Source organism: Lepidochelys kempii, chromosome 4 (genome assembly GCF_965140285.1).
Source record: "Lepidochelys kempii isolate rLepKem1 chromosome 4, rLepKem1.hap1, whole genome shotgun sequence".
Classification (NCBI taxonomy): domain Eukaryota; kingdom Metazoa; phylum Chordata; order Testudines; family Cheloniidae; genus Lepidochelys; species Lepidochelys kempii.
Genome location: NC_136383.1, coordinates 136,023,564 through 136,041,747, shown reverse-complemented (window position 1 = coordinate 136,041,747; position 18,184 = coordinate 136,023,564). Strand labels below are relative to the sequence as shown.

General features: G+C 38.1%; 1 protein-coding gene across 1 annotated transcript in view; it reads right to left on the bottom strand.

Moving 5' to 3' along the window:
- ATRN (attractin) overlaps window positions 1-18,184 on the bottom strand; it is a 276,680-nt gene that overhangs the window by 123,706 nt on the left and 134,790 nt on the right. The window contains exons 15-20 of the mRNA XM_073342975.2: window positions 16,263-16,444; window positions 13,516-13,732; window positions 10,758-10,943; window positions 8,576-8,809; window positions 6,959-7,096; window positions 782-875 (exon numbers count right to left, since the gene is read on the bottom strand). Of these exons, the coding sequence (XP_073199076.1) occupies window positions 782-875; window positions 6,959-7,096; window positions 8,576-8,809; window positions 10,758-10,943; window positions 13,516-13,732; window positions 16,263-16,444 (1,051 nt within the window). The remainder of the gene's footprint in view (window positions 1-781; window positions 876-6,958; window positions 7,097-8,575; window positions 8,810-10,757; window positions 10,944-13,515; window positions 13,733-16,262; window positions 16,445-18,184) is intronic.

The following is an 18,184-nucleotide window of genomic DNA, read 5'->3' as shown; positions in this document are numbered from 1 at the left end:
AGAATAGGCTTCCAAGGGAGACTGTGGAATCTCCATCATTGCAGGTTTAAGAACAGGTTGAACAACCGCCTGACAGGAATGGTGTAGGTTTAGTTGGTCATGAGTCAGTGCAGGGGGCTGCACTTGATGATCTCTCAAGGCTCCTTCCAGACCCATATTTCTATGATTACAGTAGTGCTTAAGAATGGTGCAAGGCACTGTACAAACACAACAGCAGACAGTCTCTGCTCCATAGAGCTTAAAATCTAAACAGGTAAGACAGATGCAGAGTAGGGTTTTATAAAAACTTTTTCTACACTTATACTTTGTGACTGTTTATACCTCATTGTGCTCCTTTAAAATAGAGCTTGTTCAAATCTCTTTCAAAACTTACCTCAGATTTATCTATATTTCCTATATATTGACTCTCCACCCCTGCAGGAACTGCTTAAACAAAGTGCCCTAAAAATGACAGTTCACATCTATTTTTTTTTAAATAGGAATATGTGCAGCAGTATGTAAATTCTGAAGAAAAAAAAATCTTACTTTTCATCTTTTAAAATCTGTATAAAATGTTCTCTCTCAGTTGATAAACTCTTAATATAGTAATCTTGAGAAAACCATTTTGCTCACTACCACAATATAAAAACTACTGCTGATTTCACTGATGGTGAAGTTAGTTAAATGTCAGCACTGGGAAATGTTTAATGCCATACTAAATAAATACATTTTTCATTATTTAGAATTACTTTATTATGTACAGTCTTTGGATAGCAAATATTTATAAGAAATGGCAACTCACAGTTGACACTCATCTCCTTTAATTCCTTTGGTAGTACAGAAACACTTTCCTGTATTTGTATTACAGATAGAGGCATGACCATTACACTTGCAAGCTGTAAAGGAGATAAAGTAGGTTTTGAGTAAAACAGTATGGACAGATTTGTTTACAGTGATTAAAACATTTAGGCAGAGAACTGAGATGTGTTAAAGGTTAACTACAAACCAAAAATGTACTTGTGCCCATTTGCTTGTTTATGATGCTTAAAGACCTCAATATCAGATTTTTGGTTTGTTTTATGTTTTTTGGGGGTGGGGTTAACATTAAAAGTATCACCATATACAGAAATCACTGGGTGAAGTTCTCTGGTCTTTGTTATGCAAGAAGTCAGACTAGGTGATCACAATGGTCCCTTCTGGCCTTAAAATAAATAAATATATGAATCCTCAACTGCCCCATTTCTGCTGGATGACACTTTGAAGAACTGGTGTACTAATGTGATGATATCACAAGGGAATGAAAATTCAAAAAGGGAGGAACTGGTCTATATTTACAATACCAAAAAACAATACTAATACCTATTTTACTCAAACTCCTGACAAACATTTTGGAGAACAGCTCTGTGTGAACAATTCAACACGTCTACCTCTTCTTTGGGGAGCTGAAGGTTTCTCCAGGAAAAACGAAGACTTGATATTCCTAGTATTTCCAATGTTAAACAAGCAGAAAAAACTCTGACATCTTTATTCATAAAGGAGTAATAAAAGTACAAGAAATTTTTTCTTTGCAGTTAATTTAATATAATTCAAAGGTTCATAGATTCCAAGGCTAGAAGGGAACATTGTGATCATCTAGTTTGACCTCCTATATAACACAGGCCAGAGAACTTCCCCAAAAATAATTCTTAGGGCATATCTTTCAGAGAAACGTCCTGATAGAGAATCCATCCTGGCCCCTTGTAGGTTGTTCCATTGCTTAATTACCCTCCCTGTTAAAAATGTATTCCTTATTTCCAGTCTGAATTGTTTAGCTTTAACTTTCACCCGCTGGCTCATGTTATATCTTTCTCTGCTAGACTGAAGAGTCCATTAGTAAATATTTGTTCCCCATGTAGATACTTACAGATTGTAATCAAGTCGCCCCTTTACCTTCTCTTTGTTAAAATAAACAGATTAAATTCCTTGAGTCAATCGCTATAAAGTATGTTTTCTTTAATCATTCTCACAGTTCTTCATTGAACTCTCTCCAATTTATCAACATCCTTCTGGATGCTAGATGAAAATTAGATGACAGGCTATCAAAGTTCCTTTCATATGGTGCCTAGATTCCTTTTGTGAGCTGCCCAACCAAAGGACTGAAAGGCAGGCTCATGCCCTGTATCTTCACAAGGAATGTGTGTGAAAGGGGAACATACATGGCTTCTGAAGAAGTACTGAACTAGACACTTAGAGGAGTATAAAAGCAGATTCTTCAGCCTCCTGCTGTAAATTATTTTACCTTATCAGGGAGGATTGATTTAAATTAGATCAATTTACATCACTGATTTTAATCATGATTTAAATAAGCAAGCAGAAAACCTTGATTTAAATCACTGATTTGAATTGCCTTTTGCATTCGTACTTTTTAGTTATTTTTCAAAGATTGATTCTCTTTAACTCAATAAAACAAGCTTAAATGTGCTGGATACGTTCGAAAAAAATATCGAAGTTTACCAAAACATATTTTGTATTTAAAACTAACTGATTTATTAAACCAAAGAAGCATTATCTGTAATCAGTAAACTGAACTGATTATTTCTGGTCACACTGTCCTTCAAGATTTCAGAAGCAGATCTCCTCCTCACATCTATCCATAGTTTGAAAGAAGATAAAAAAAAAAAAACTTACCTGCTTTTTCAACTCCCAATTGGTTTCTTAACTTTGAATGAACTAGTTATTAAACTGAACTAGTTGAATAAACTGAAAAGAAAATGTTCTCTCTGCACCTGAACAAAAGGGTACTGCTGTCCAACACTGATTTAACACTTCAGCAAACTGGTTTCAGGTACTTAGCCAGTGACTTCCACCAGTAGAGCAGTCTGATTTTCTTTAAAACTTGGCAGAAAACATGTACTGCTTATTATTTCTTGTATTTAATTTAAATGATAGAGTATAATACATTTTGGCCTTAACATAGGACGACGATGCCAATTTCCATTTTTTTCATAGTTTTTTTTTTTTTAATTCCTGCATTTAATTTAAATTGGAAAATCCAATTTGATTTAAAAACATGCATTTTATTTATTTTAAATAGTCAATTTTTATCCACTGAGGACCTCATAAAAGCCAAAACAACTTATGGACTATAGATTAGCACTCCCATAGAGCAGAGTTCTTCAGGCTTTTTCCTCAGTGCAGACTGCAAAATACAGAGGATTATCTCAGGGACCACCTCCATTCTTATTCACTGTCATGAGGGCAAACTCCCTCCTCATTCATGACTGCATAACATCTCAGTGGCAGCTACTGCACCCTTTGCATGGAAAAGGATTTATGTAGTTTAGCTGTCTTTCAGTGCAATTTAGCAACTCACAGGGGCAAGTGCAGCACCCTATCACCAACCAGCTGCCTGTGGACCGCCAGCAAGTGTTCCAGGTAGCACCCTTTTAGAATCATCACCAGAGAGGAAATGTATTTGATCTCAGGGCTAACAGTGCCTTCTCTTTTCTTCCAAATAGTATTTTTATCTAGCACTAATATTTCTTCATGTGAAAGTTCCATCGGACAATTCAGAAATACCGGATAAACTAGAGAAAGCTCCCTGACTGCTATTTTTGTGTTTCGATTGGTTATATTTTCTGCCCTTTGTTATTAATGCTCTGTTCTACACAGGACAACACTATTTTTAAAAAGCAGCTGCTGAAGCGGGAATTAGCTAGCATCTGGTTATTGTCTTTCTGATATTGCAAATGGCAAGGGGTGAATAAGAAAAGGGGAAAGAACTCTCTTTCGACCAAGTGGCCATAGCTTTATTAAACCTTAAAAACAGCAGCATCCTAAAGTAACCTATCTTGGCAAGAAGGAAAAAGGGGAAGACCTCAGCTACCCCCACTTTTTGCTGTCACCTTCTCACACTTTTTGTCACTCAAATTCCAAGTATGCCAACATTTTTAGTATCAAAAAGCCTACATTATTCTGAAGCCTACAACTATTCCAAGACCTGATCACAGTTCTATGTAGACCAATGCACAAGTCAGCCACCAAGTCATATACAAGAGTTCAATTCACAGGAAAAAAGGATTTTTTCCAACTTCCATCCTTGAGAAAGTTGGAAACACCAACCCTGCCATCCTTCTGACATTAATTTTATCCCATTTCAGGGGGAATCTAACCCATGCTATGCCATACTACCAGAACCAACTGACTAAAATTGCAATCCTGTAAATCAAAGGTATGTTAATCATACCATACAAACACAATCACCACCAATAGCTGGTGAACACACAACTGCTTCCAAGTATTCACGCTCCCCCAAAGGCTGTGACTGAAACACAGGGTGCAACAAACTGACCAATACAGACAGAACAAAGAGGAATTAATACCCAAATAATCTCAGAGGAGAAAAAAGGAGGCAGTGTAAAGGGTTAAGATAACAGAAGACTGCTCCTAGTACACACCAGCCAATCCAGTGCCTGTAACAAACTCTAGGAATTCACCAGTGGCAGCCTTTCCAACAAAAAACAGCTACAACTGGCTAGCAATTGCTCTGGCACTATGGGATGTAGCCATGCCTCCCTGGTCTCCATCTATAATCCAGGCTAGCCCTCATTGGTCAAACTGTTTTGTTCACCTTCACAGTAGATACTGAAAGAATGAGGGTAAACTAAAAACTTGGCCAAATACCTTACAGTAATTTTTTTCTTCTGACATTACCTACTAGCTTTATTAGCTATGGATTAAATGTTAATTGCCAACCTATTAATACTTAGCATGGTTTCCAGCATTTTCCATACCTTTGAATAGAATTTGGTTTGGGATTTTATAAGGATACGAAGAGAGAAAGACATTCCACTCTCACAACATATGAACGGATTTGAGCATTTAACTCCCTTCAGTCCATTGAAAATCTCTGCTTCAGTGCTTTCCACCTTTGACAGACTTTCATTAGCCAAGTCCCTAGTGGAGGTCATTGAGTCTCTGGCTCTTCTCATTTTATGTGTTATAGAAAACTCTGCTTGGGGGAGGTTCTCTGGAGGTATGGACAGGTGGGAGGATGCTAATCACAGACTGTGACAAGAAGCCTTCCCCTCTGTGCCTCTTTAAACTATTATTCTTTATTCCTTAGGCTGTAGATCATGGCTTTCAGCAGTGGAATAATCAGAGTGTACAGCACGGAACTAGCTTTGTCCTGCTGATCAGAATACCTTGGCCCAGGCCACAGGTACACCAAGATGTACAGGAAAGAGATCAGCAAGGACCTGACACTGACGATGCAGGCCAAGGCCAGGACAACCATCTCATTGTTCCGGGTCTCAGCTCAGAAGAACTTCACCAATGGCACGATGTTGCAGGAGAAATGGTTGACGTAGTTGGCGCCACAGAAGCAAAAGAGTCGTACAACACGTGAGCAACAACAAACTGTTTCTGTACCATGCTCAGATAAATAAGCTGGAACCGCCCTGACCCCTCAAAAAGTAACTTATTCTATGTCACATTCTGTGTCACAGGGACACACTGTAATCCACCAGTTAGAACTGAATGCTGGGAGTAAAAATTCATGCCTTCTATTGCCAGCTCACTCTCCAATTCATTGAATAGCTTGGGCCACTCATAACTCTGTACCTCAAGGCACCCTATGTAAAGTCAGTTTAAAAATACCAGCAATAATAATTCACATAGATATTACATGGTTTAATGTTGTATTAAGTATATAACATCATGCCTATCATATTCATTTCCCAGTACTCCCAATACCTGTTTATCAAAAATACCAATTTTGGCTAACAGTATCTTATATTTTTATAAAGCTTTTCTTTCTTAAGGACCCCCAAAGAATCTTTCAATTTTAAATGTAATTCCAATGGGGTTTCACTTACTCCACCACTGAAATTGCAGTGAAATATGGCAACGTTTTAACAATGCACAGCAGTCTGACAAAAAGAAAAGGAGTACTTGTGGCATTTTAGAGATTAATCAATCTATTTCAGCATAAGCTTTTGTGAGCTACGGATGCATTCGATGAAGTGAGCTGTAGCTCACGAAAGCCTATGCTCAAATAAATTGGTTAGTCTCTAAAGTGCCACAAGTCCTCCTTTTCTTTTTGCGAATACAGACTAACACGGCTGCTACTCTGAAAGCAGTCTGACAGTGTCTAACTAAAGAATACAGTGTCTAACTAAAACAAAAGGAAGAACTTCGATACTGTACGGTAAAGGGCAAATTCCAGCTTGATTTGCTACCAAAACACTGGGATTAATACTACTGCTTTTAAAAAAAAAGGACCATGGAATTTTTACATTATCCGCAATGGGTCATAGGCTTTAGAGATGGAAGGGATCATTATGATAATCGAATAAGATGTCCTGAATAGCACAGGTCACAAAGTTTCATCAAGTGATTTCTGTATTGTGCCCAAAACTTTGGCTAAACTAGAGCATCTCTTTTAGTAGGACATCTAATCTTACACATGAGACACACTGCTTGAGTTACCTTAAATCAAGCAGTATGTCTCATGTGTAAGAAGATATTTCCAGCAACAGACTTCCCCTCAGCAAAACTAACGACAGTCAGGAAGTCTGTACAAGCTTAATTTGGCCCTCTTGGGCCTATTTGTTATGCTAAGTTTTTTTTAAAATTACATACTCCCATGCTATTTTTGTCTCCACAGAATTCCCATCTCATTCAGCACACAGCATGAGTTCTACCCCTCATTCTGCCACAGACTTATGTGATGTTTGACAAGACTCTCTCATAATGCATATGCACAGGAGGATTGAATTAATGTTGCACAGACAGCCTTCATCCTGGCATTTCCTAGTTTTTGAGAGCTTGGCTTTGCAACCTTAATGTTCTTTTAGTGTAGTTTGGGTATGTAATAAATGAAATACATTAGCTGATATACACTAAGAGGGATCTGATTTGCACTCATATACTATGGTGATAAGCTGCAGTATAAAACCCCCGAGGTTTGATTATACTACAGATTTAAGACTTCACTTACACTGGCATGTTCCTCCATTAGTAGGATCTCCATAGTAGCCAGATATACAAGTCTCACAGTGTTTGCCAGTTGTCAGGTTCTCACACTTTTCACAGATGCTTTCATTTACACATTTACTGTGCCCATTGCACTGGCAGGCTGAGGAAACAAAGAGATACTTGGTAGTTGTGCTCAAATGTAGTGTATCATAGAGTGTCTGAAGAATCTGATCTGCATTTTGGGTTAGCAGTTTAATCACTTTACAAATGGAACTACCTCATGCAAGTTCTGAATTGCAAAGAGACCCTGGTTCTCATGCTATGGGCCGTGACATCTGAGATCATCACGAAGATAACTGTTCAAATATAAAATGTTAGAGAGGTATAAAATAAATTGATTACCAAAGTATATAACAGAAATACTCCTCTGACTGGACTGGAATTAACAATAGGGAGAGGTTCATGGGGTTGGAGGGAGGCAGGCAGTCCACACAATTCTGGGATCTTCACTAGATAATTCATCATAAATGTGCTGCATAAGAAACTGGGCCTTGCTAATAGTCAACTGAATATTTTATTTAGAAAACCAGAACTGCATTTCTTCTTATTTTCATTCATTCTTCCTGTTTAAATATACTCAAAAGTGATTAATATAAAGACTAAAATACTGTAGTCTGACTGGACTCCTTCCTTTTCAAAATCAAATTTACATTCTTTGTGCATATTTCACTTTTTTGTCTCTTCATTTAGTAACAGGAAATTAAGTTCTGCAATCATTTAAGCATTTGGTCTTTCACCTGGAGTCTAAGACTATGTCTACACTACACAGCTTTTAGCAGGGGTGAAAGTGGGCTGGTACGGTTCAGCGTACCAGTAAGGAGCCGGTACCAGCCCATACCAGCCAACGTTAAAGCACTGTTGCTGCCCCTTTTGCCTCCCGCTGTCGGCGGCCCTGCCGGTAGGGACTGCACCAGTAGGGCCACCAATGGCCAGGTGGGAGGGGGTGGCAAAAGGGGCAGCAACGTTAAATGCTGCCATGGCAAAGAACCCTCCTTAGGTTGGCGGCCCTGCTGGTAGGATCCCGACACAGGGGGCGGGGGTAAGGGCAGCTTCCCCGGGCTCAGCAATTTAAAAGGCCCCAGGGCTCCCGGCTGCCACCGCCGCAGCAGCAGCCAGAGCCCCGGGCCCTTTTAAATCGCCGCCGGAGCCCAAGGCGGCACAGGCCAGGCAGCACAGATGGGCTGGCTGGGGGAGGCTGACCCCCGCAGCCCCGCCCCTTCCACCCGAGGCCCTGCCCCTTCCGGGGGCCTGGAGCCAGGCCCCTGTACCAGTAAGAGTTTATTACTACTTTCACCCCGGGCTTTTAGTGACATGGCTGTATCACCACAGCTGTGCTGCTAAAAGTCACTGAGTGTAGCCGCTGTTTGTCTGCTCTCCTGCCGACAAAAAACCTCTCGTCCCAACGAGCGGCATTCACACTGGCACTTGCTGTGGCTAAACTTTTGTCTTGGGTGGAGGGGGAGGGTTTAACACCTCTGAAAGACAAAAGTTTTGTCGTTCAATTGCCAGTGTAGACATAATCTAAGTTTTATGACCTCTGAAGTGTTTCAATTTTTTAAAAAAACTTCTGCTCAGTTACCTGGACACTGGATAAAGGACCAGTTGTATTTGTTCTCTGCTGGACACATGCTGACATTAAGGATGGGTTCCAGGTAGTATTTTCCTGTTGTTGGTGGAGATGGCATCTTTACTGGACCTCTGTAGGAGCCTTCCATGCATTTCCCCTTTCCTGTGTTACTAGGGTCTGTACACCAACCACAGCCAGGCTGTTCCAAACAATGACTACATGTGCAGTAGCCAGAACAGTTTGCAGCTTTGAAAATAAATGTCAAATGGTATAATAAACCACTGGATACCTCACAATACAAGACAATATTTGAAGTAAGAATCTTCATATGCCTTTTACTGATCTTGAGACTGATCCTTACAAGTTGGAATCAACATTTATTCTAATACATTTATAAACAGATGTATTTTCATGAATTTCTATTAGTGTACTTAATCCGACAATCTCAAAGCTTGCTTTTAAACTTTATTACAAACTAAACAAAACAAACAAAAAACAGCCTGTTATCCAAATTGGTGAAGTAAGGCACAGAGTCTAAATCATTTAACCAGTTACAGAGAAAGCCAATAAACAGCAGAAAAACACCCAGTCTCTTTCTAAAAATTAAACAGTGCACACTAAAATGTTGCTGAATGTTTTCAATTAACTATGTGAATTATAACTGTCTTATTTACAATAAAATATTAGAAACATGAAATACATGGTCTCCAAATGAAGGAAAGAAACAGTTTTAATTTGATTAACCAATGACCTGTTTCAAATCTTTACTGAGATGTACCCCACTTTATTTATACATGCACCATATACAGCTTATATTACATGCTTCTATATCAAATATAAACCTAAATTAGAAAGAAGGAGTTATCAAGGTAATTTGTCCTCAGGCTACTGTCTCCACAGAACCACTTGGTAGAAATGGAGTGCAGCACCATGCAGACGCAAAACATTCTAAAGCAAACTCAACAATTAGGGGGCATATGAAGATCCCTCAAGCCCAGCATCCTGCTGAGCTAGGGTGTAAATTCCACACACCCGTTAGCTATTCCTCAGTTCCTTGTAATAAGTGGGACTGTTTCCGTGATGACATAGAATTTGTCTTATTTGCAGGAGCAACCTCAATGTTGTGCTATTCTGCTTCAATACACAGTTTCATTCAATCACAGATTTGATCTTGAACAAATGAAGGAAGATTTTCTGTACTCAGAGAGGAGTATAATGTCTTTCTATCTTAACTATTGAATTCTTGGCAGTGTTTGCATTTTGACTTTAGAGGCAGAACAATATGCTTCTATTACTTTGCTCCATTCAATCACATCTCCTATCACTTCCTTCAACTTCAAGCATGTGGAGTAAAATACCAGCTATCTGTTTATGAATTAATAATTCAAAACTAACCATTGTACAGGGTTTATAAGCAATTTTCATATTCACTGAAGAGAGAATGAAAAGAAACAACCTATTGCATAAAATACTGTAGAATGAAAAATAAGATGCTAGTCAGCTTCGTCCAGAACTGTATCATCGGATTTCTTGACCAGCTTCCACCAGTTTCTAGAGCCTAGCAAACTCAGCCCCCTAATTTCCCCCTCAAATATTTAATGATAATTCATTTCCCCCAACTACACCATTCTCTATTACCAATGACTTTACCTAGACCCCCATTCCCACGAGGCTCCTACAAAATTCTATAACCTCTTTATGGTTTCAAAATACACAAAATGAGAACCTTGATGTTCTCCTCACTGCTGTTTAACTTTTAGAATAGCTCTCCTTTTAAATAACGGATCAAATCAGAAATGAATACTTCTGACTTAGCAAAAATATTTTACATACGTTTTGTTAATTTAAACATTTCAGAATGACAAGTTGAAAAATTGAAAAAATTCTGAAAAAAAATATTGGATATGTTTTCTTCCTGAAAAATCTGAGTTTTCATAACCCCATTTGAGAGCTTACATTATTTGCTGTTTAGGTTAGAGCCATACTTTAGGGCACAATCCTGCTCAACACCTTCCATGAAACATAGCATGTTCAAGGATTAGTCCTTACATTTGTAAAGCTCATCCAATCAGGGATCTGTGATTTTTCTAACACTATGTAACTGCTTATGATTTTGTCACATGAAATTTGTTAACAATTTATCTAAGCCAAGCTTTCTTAGACCGTCTTTCCAGGTACAGAGGAAATTACTCACGTGGACAACTGCTCATGGTGTACCACTCCATACACTGGCCATAGGGGAAAGAGGCCACGTAAGCATTTGAGTCCACGCACTGTTTCATGTTACTGCACCACATGCATTCAGAGCTGCCACTCGTGCATTCTCCACACGCCGTCCTCAAGGCACAGGGCGTGCGACATTGCTTGGCACTGTGGTTAGCTGGGCATTAAGAAACAACACTCAATGACATGAGAAAACAGATTACACAATATTCTATTTTATGGTAGTAAATTACAGGCCCTTGCTCATTTGCACAATTAAAAAAATAGAGGTGAATCGCTCTTTGTCAACTAGCCAAACTGGGAAGTTCAGTGTGACAAATATACTAGAGCTGGGTGAATACTGGATTTTTTTTTTTTTTTGGTTTGCTGGCAGTTCTGAAAAATTGAAGACAGCTTCGTTTCAGGTTGAACCAAAATAAAATATTTTCAAAATTTATGATGAATCAAGAAGTCAAAAAAAACTGAGTTGGGTTGAAACAAAACATTTAGTTTTAACCTAACTTGAAATTTTTTTGTTCCAATTTCAGGTATTTTCATAAATGCAAAAAAAGAACTAGATTCACAAAATGTAGGGCAGGGGGAAGATGTCTTCTATTGTAATCGCAAAAAGAAAAGGAGTACTTGTGGCACCATAGAGACTAACCAATTTCTCTAAGGTGCCACAAGTCCTCCTTTTCTTTTTGCGAATACAGACTAACACGGCTGCTACTCTGAAACCTTCTACTGTAATCGTTACACTAGTGGTTAATATACTTTCCTGGGTTCAATTCCCCCTTCTGCTTGATGTGGAGAAATTAACTTGAATTTGGGTCTCCCCCACTGCAGGACAGGGTCCTGGCTACGGGATATTCTAGTATGGTGCTCTCTCAGGCCACGTCTACACTACCAGCTATATTGGCACCCCTAAGCCTATGGGAGAGCACTCTCCCTTCGACTTTGTACTTCATCTCCCTGAGAGGCAGAAGCTATGTCGAGGGGAGACTGTCTCCTGTCAACACAGCACAGTGTGGACACCGCTGTAAATCGATCTAAGCTACATCGACTTCAGTTACATAACGGAACTAGCATAACTTAGATCGACTTACGCCATTAGTGTAGACCAGGTCTCAGTCTCCCCCGTTGAACCTGTTCTACTTTGTATAAATAAATAAATAAATAGTCTCGGAAACAGGGACTTAAACTCTCGTTTCTCACACTTTAGGCGAAAACCCTAACCACCAGTCAATATACCGGTAGTCATTCTCACTCTCTTTCCCTGGCTCAGAACCTATTCATTGTCTTTATGAATGACTACAAATTGCCACTATGCATTTTGTGAATGAACTCCATTGCTTTTGTCAAAATGCCCAAAGCTGAAACAAACGTTTTGAGTCTGGTCAAAACAAAATGGCACTGCCAAAATGTTTTGATATTTTTGGTTTGGTCAAAAAACTATGTGATTAACTCGTGCCCAGTTTGTGAATAGTTTCGGGTTGGCCGAAACTGCATTTTTCAGTGATCAGTTTATTTGCCAAAAAATAATTAGCCCAACTGCACTACTAATTGAAAAATCTCTCAAAATTTAGTTTGAGTATTTCATTCAGTTGTTGCTGAACTGAGTCATTTCATCTGTAACGTGGCCATGATGAGAAACTTTACAATATAAGATCCACGCAGTAGGAAATATATCAGTTACAACAAATTCATTTTTCAGTCATTATGAATTATCTTCAGTACAAATACAGAGTAAAACTGAAAGGAAACAACTTGAATGTTATTGCTATTTATATCTTTATAGTGCTGCATATGCGTTATCCATATAGTCCTCTTCACACTTTTGTGAAGTTAATTGTGTCAGCATTTTACATGTGGAAGAGAGGGATAAAGGTTAAGTAATTTGACCAATGCTACAGATCAAATCAGTATTAGAACCAGAATTCTAACTCAAGAATTTTTGGCTCCTAGTCCGGTGCTTAATCCATTAGATGACAATTTAGACGAACCATTCTCAGATAAAAAGGGACAGACACAGACCAAGTTAAGTTTTAAACTAGTTATAGACTAGGTTAAAATGTTGTGAAAAAGTTTCTGCAAACATCTTCATCTCTAACTTTATCCTGTACTAGCGCAGAGCAGGACTTACATTGGTGTGGCTAATTTAGATATGTAATCAGCCAGCCTTTCTAAAATATTAAAAAGAAGGCTCTAATTGTTATTCAGAATAACTATCTAAAATGGAGAGTTAATAGACCCAGCCGTTTTAAAGATATGCAGTTCCAAAAATGATAGAGGGCTTTTCCAAAAGCAAATAACCTCATTTTTCAAAACTCTCATATTTCCAAAGTGTTTTGCTCAATTAACTTTAAACTTCAAAAAAATTATCCTCTGGCTAGACAACATGTACAAAAAAAATTCAGGTAGGGAATAGTTTTTATTTTTTAGTAAGAAGATTGTTCCATACCATAATTAACCTGAATGTCACATACAAATATACAGTTGGGAGAAAGTTTTAAAGCTAATTATTGCTGAACAGTCTCACTGTACTTCTGCTGGTTTTTTAAATACCTGATTTTTTTTACAGAATAACTAAAAAAAAAACTATTGTTCAAACTGGTCTGTTTGGTTACTGAATGATGCAAACATTCAAAATTTAATTGGGGGGGGATCTTATTTGCATTACTTAGACAGTAAAATACTTCTCAACTAGTTTCCCACAAAAACAGAAAAATTTTTATCAGCCGCATATTTACCAGGCCTTTCACAGATACTGCCATTAACTTGGTTGATACATGTTGCGGCCTTCAATCCCTGCTGATAAGGCTCAGCTAAATATCCACAAAATCCAGCATCACTTGGTTCCCCAGGCAGCCACTGGAGCAAGGTGTTTGTAAATGGAGACATGTCTTCCCAGCACCAGTACGACACATTGATCTTCCGCAGCCCAACCCATGGGGTCAAAGTTTTGGGCTAGAGATAAAATAAATGTTCGATTGAATGAACACCACAATTTTATCACTTCGCATAGTTAAGAAGCAGGACTTTAAAAACAAACAAATAAACAAACAAAAAACTAACGTCATGCAATGTGTATGAACCACTCTACCAGATTTGGAGGTGCAAACATTAATTAAGGGCATATTGTTTTCTCAGTCCCACTGGACTTACAGAGCACATCAACTGGAGAATTAACATCCTTCAGGCATGTGCCTTATTCATCTAATTTAAAACACACTCCCTCCCATCTCCCAAACCACTCCACACATAGTGTTTAAATAGCTGAAAAAAGGTAAGCACTAGAGAGGAGGCAGAACATGTAAATATATCAAACCTGAACAATTCTGAAATTAACAAGAAGAGTTGGCCTTAGATGCTCATGAGTGTATTGTAAAAGGTTAGAAATGGAAATAGCATTTTTCTGGGGTGATTGTTATACAGAACGCAATGGCAACTTAAAGAAAACGGCTACAAATAGTTTATCTTAGCAATGAAAACAGTTACTATCATTGGGAGCACTCACAAAGTAATCTGCCTACTTCAAAACATTTTATCTTTGCTTAACTTAAACCTGCAACACTTACTGAAGCAATGTGGGTACCCAGCACCTCTGAAAAAATCAGGCCACATTTTTTCAGAGGAACTACAAATGAACAGAGAAGCTGCAATCACTCAGTTCTTAATCAGTGAGCACTCTCCCTCAGAAGGTCATTATCAGAGTGAAAGCAGCACATCAGTGAAAGGCAGAGTTCAAATACCAGATACAGTGTGGCTTTCTACCAAAGCTATTTTTAGAAATTACAAAACTTGCTAAAACAATAAAACATACAAATATAAACTAAAACCAAAAGATTCCTTAAAAATCTGCATAGTTTTTCTAAAACCTTCACCATTTCCAACTCTCTAAGCAATAAAGTAACCAGAGGTAAGTGAACGACATCCTTTCTAAAAAAAGTTCAAATGTTAGAGAGCTTATGGGAATGGCCAACAAGTTCATCAATTTATACAGCACTCATCACCATGGTATCTAAAAGCCTTGAGTTTTGAAAACCATGTACTTTTACAATATTCTGTGTATCTCCCCCTTGCCTCACAAATGATTTTTTTAATGTGTAATCTTGTACAGAAAATACCTAATATAGGATTGATAAAAATGGACCACCCTAGTGTCTTATAACTGTTGAACGGTGTCATTTTAAGATCACAGAGCAAGCAAAAGTAGGAAGAAGGAAAAATGTTCTTGTTTCAATTTAACAATTCAATTTTTCTTTAGATATTTGTATTCTACATATAAAGTATGTTTCTGCTCTGAAAAGTAACAACATAATAGGATGTTCCATGTTTATTACCTCATTTCTTTCGGTTTACCATTTTTTCAGTTTACCAATAAAAAGTTAATGTCACTGACTGCTTGCCCTGCGCAGTCTTGGCTCTGAGAGCTTAAATAAGTTCTTCTTCTGTATCATCAATAAAAATGGTTCTGCAGACCAAATTAGGACCTGTTACATCTGTGCACCACCACGACAACCTTAGCAACACTTATGCAACCTGCCACCCATGTCTTTGTACAAGTGTCACTGATTAGAAAAAAAAGTCAATTCTATTGATGTGCAAGTAGTAATAGATTCTAAATCATTTTATTAGTTGTGTTTGGCTCTGTAACGATAACAGGGGAAAATGTTGGTCACTAGAGCAGATCTAACTGAATACTTCACATGGGTCTGTTGAGCATCAAACCACTTTTCAGAACAGAACAACAATTTAAGTGCTTTACATGAAGTATATATGGTGCCCTGTAACAGGGTACTGGCTAGGAGGTCCTGAGCCAGGCCCCTGTTAGCTCAGCTCCAGTTAAGTAGTATTAATTGGGGCTGGCTGAGTATGCCTCGCCTAATTGCTAGAAGGGAAGCACCTGAGGGCCTCATTAGCCAGGGGGCTATACAGGGCTGGCAGGAAAGAAGTAAGGGGGCGGATGAAAGGGAGGAACCAAAGGCTGGGCATCCCTGCTGGCTGGAGAAGCTAGCTGTCCCCCCAGGTTGCTACTATGCAGCGGTCTGTAAATAGAAGGTGGTAGGAGCTGACACTGTAAAAGGCACTGGTGATTGCACTCAAAAGAGGTCTCTGGCTGATTTGTTGCAAAAGCAAGAGAATGCCTTGCTACACGCCCCAGTGGAACCTTTATTTACAGCCCAGGGTACGGTTCACATGAGAACTACGCACCTTCATGTTGCAGTCATGTATCCCAAATCAGAAGTGTGTGTGTGATTTTATTATGCAGTGATATCCTTGAGGCACCCTGAATGTTTATATTTATGTTAGACATTTACATTCTCTACTATTTCACTGCAAAGCTGCCATGGAATACGTGGAATCTCAAAAGAAAATCAGCCCCCTGAGTTAAGAGGCATATTTTGATTTTGGTACAAAACACACAGTACCACAGTAAGTACTCTTCCATATTCGGCGCTCTGATACTCAAATGATGTTCAAGAACCACACTCACCGAAGACTGCATTCTCTGCAGCTCCTTTAGAACAAATTCCACCTTCTTCTGGGTTGTGAGAGATGCCAGTAGAGCATTGTGAGTTCTGCATGCCAATTTAGCATTGTCATAGCTCTCTTTTGTACGAGTGATTTTCAAACACGAGTTGCCAACCAAATGCCAGTTTGCTCCGCAGATATTTTCTATGAAAAAGTGAAAGCAATTCATGATACACAACACCTTTCTCCCCCAGGTCAAAACACATCACTTGGAGATGGTGAATGTCCTTCACAAGGGGCCCTCAGCATTGGAGCCTATTCCTTTAATCCAAAAGAGCTTGGTTCACCAACCTTCCTGCCATGCTAAAAGGCACATCTATTAACCAAGGCTTTTGGAGAAGGAGTAGCTTTGATGGGAACAGATCTTTTGGCAGGAGTGGAGTTTTGTTTGGGGTATGCAGGTTAGCTACTAGTTTTAGTTGGATATTTGTCTCTAATTTACGTCAAATGTACCTTTTTAATATTTTTGTCAACTGAAATAAATTAAATATTCAACTACTAAATTCTAGTAGAAGAGATATGCCCTTGCCCTCGGAAACAATCAAAACAAGAGGTAGGGTGCAGTACTGCCAATCCCAAGAATTAAATTTTGAGTTAGATTCACTCCCCCCGACCCCATCATGAAACTGGCTTTAAAACGATTAAATAAAAAAATAATACATTTTGGGTTTTTTAACTGCTTTCAGTTCTTTGAATTTTTAGGGTGCATTCAGGTCACGTTTTAAAGTCTCTCTCTATAACCAAATGGGCTAGAAACTTATTTTTTGTTAAATGAAAGCTTTTGCTTGTCACATGACTCCAAGTGCTTAGGACTAAAGAAAAGTGTCAAACAGAGAAAAACATTAAATTATGAAATCTGGCAATTTTGGAGGTGGGAGGGAAGAAACATTTCTCTTTCAGATTTTTTGAAAAATAAAGTATTAATTCAAGGCAGTATACTCGTTACCCTACTTCATCCAGATATAGAAATATTCAGGACACAGAAGTACTAGGAAAAATAATAGAATATAGTATTTTATAACATCCTCTTGATTCCCAAATGAATAATACAGTACCAATCTTACATTATACAACAGATGATGGGAAAGCACACGTTTTTTGATAATTAAATTAGCCTTGATTACAACTGGGTCTTATTGGGATATAAAATCTTTTGAAACAATTACATAAATAAAGAAATAGACAAAAGTGGGACAATAGCAGATCTGAAATATTTTGCTTGGAGCTTAAGTACAACCTCTTCATCCACTATATTACTACTGCTAGGGCTGTCAATCACAGTTAATGCATGTGATTAATGCAAAACAAATTAACTAGATTAAAAAACTGTCACAATTGTAGTTTTAATCGCACTGTTAATCATAAAATACAAATTTAAATGTATTATAAATATTTTGGATGTTTTTCTACATTTTTCAAAAATACTGATTTCAATTACAACACAGAATACATAGTGTACAGTGCTCACTTTAAATTATTTTTATTACAAATATTTGCACTGTAAAAAAGATAAACAAAAACCTCATACAAGTCCATTCAGTCCTACTGCTTGTTTAGCCAATTGCTAAGAGAAACAAGTTTGTTTACATTTACAGGAGACAATGTCACCTGAAAGTAAGAACAGGCATTCGCCTGGCACTGTTGTAAACATTGCAAGGTATTTATGTGCCAGATACACTAAACATTCATACGCCCCTTCATGGTTGGACTTGTAGGCGCTAAAGTTTTATATTGTTTTTGTTTTGAGTGCAGTTACATTAAAAAAAGTCCACATTTGTAAGTTGCATTTTCACACTAAAGAGATTGCAGTACAGTACTTGTATGAGGTGAACTGAAAAATAGTATTTCTTTTCCGCATCTTTTTTACAGTATGAATATTTGTAA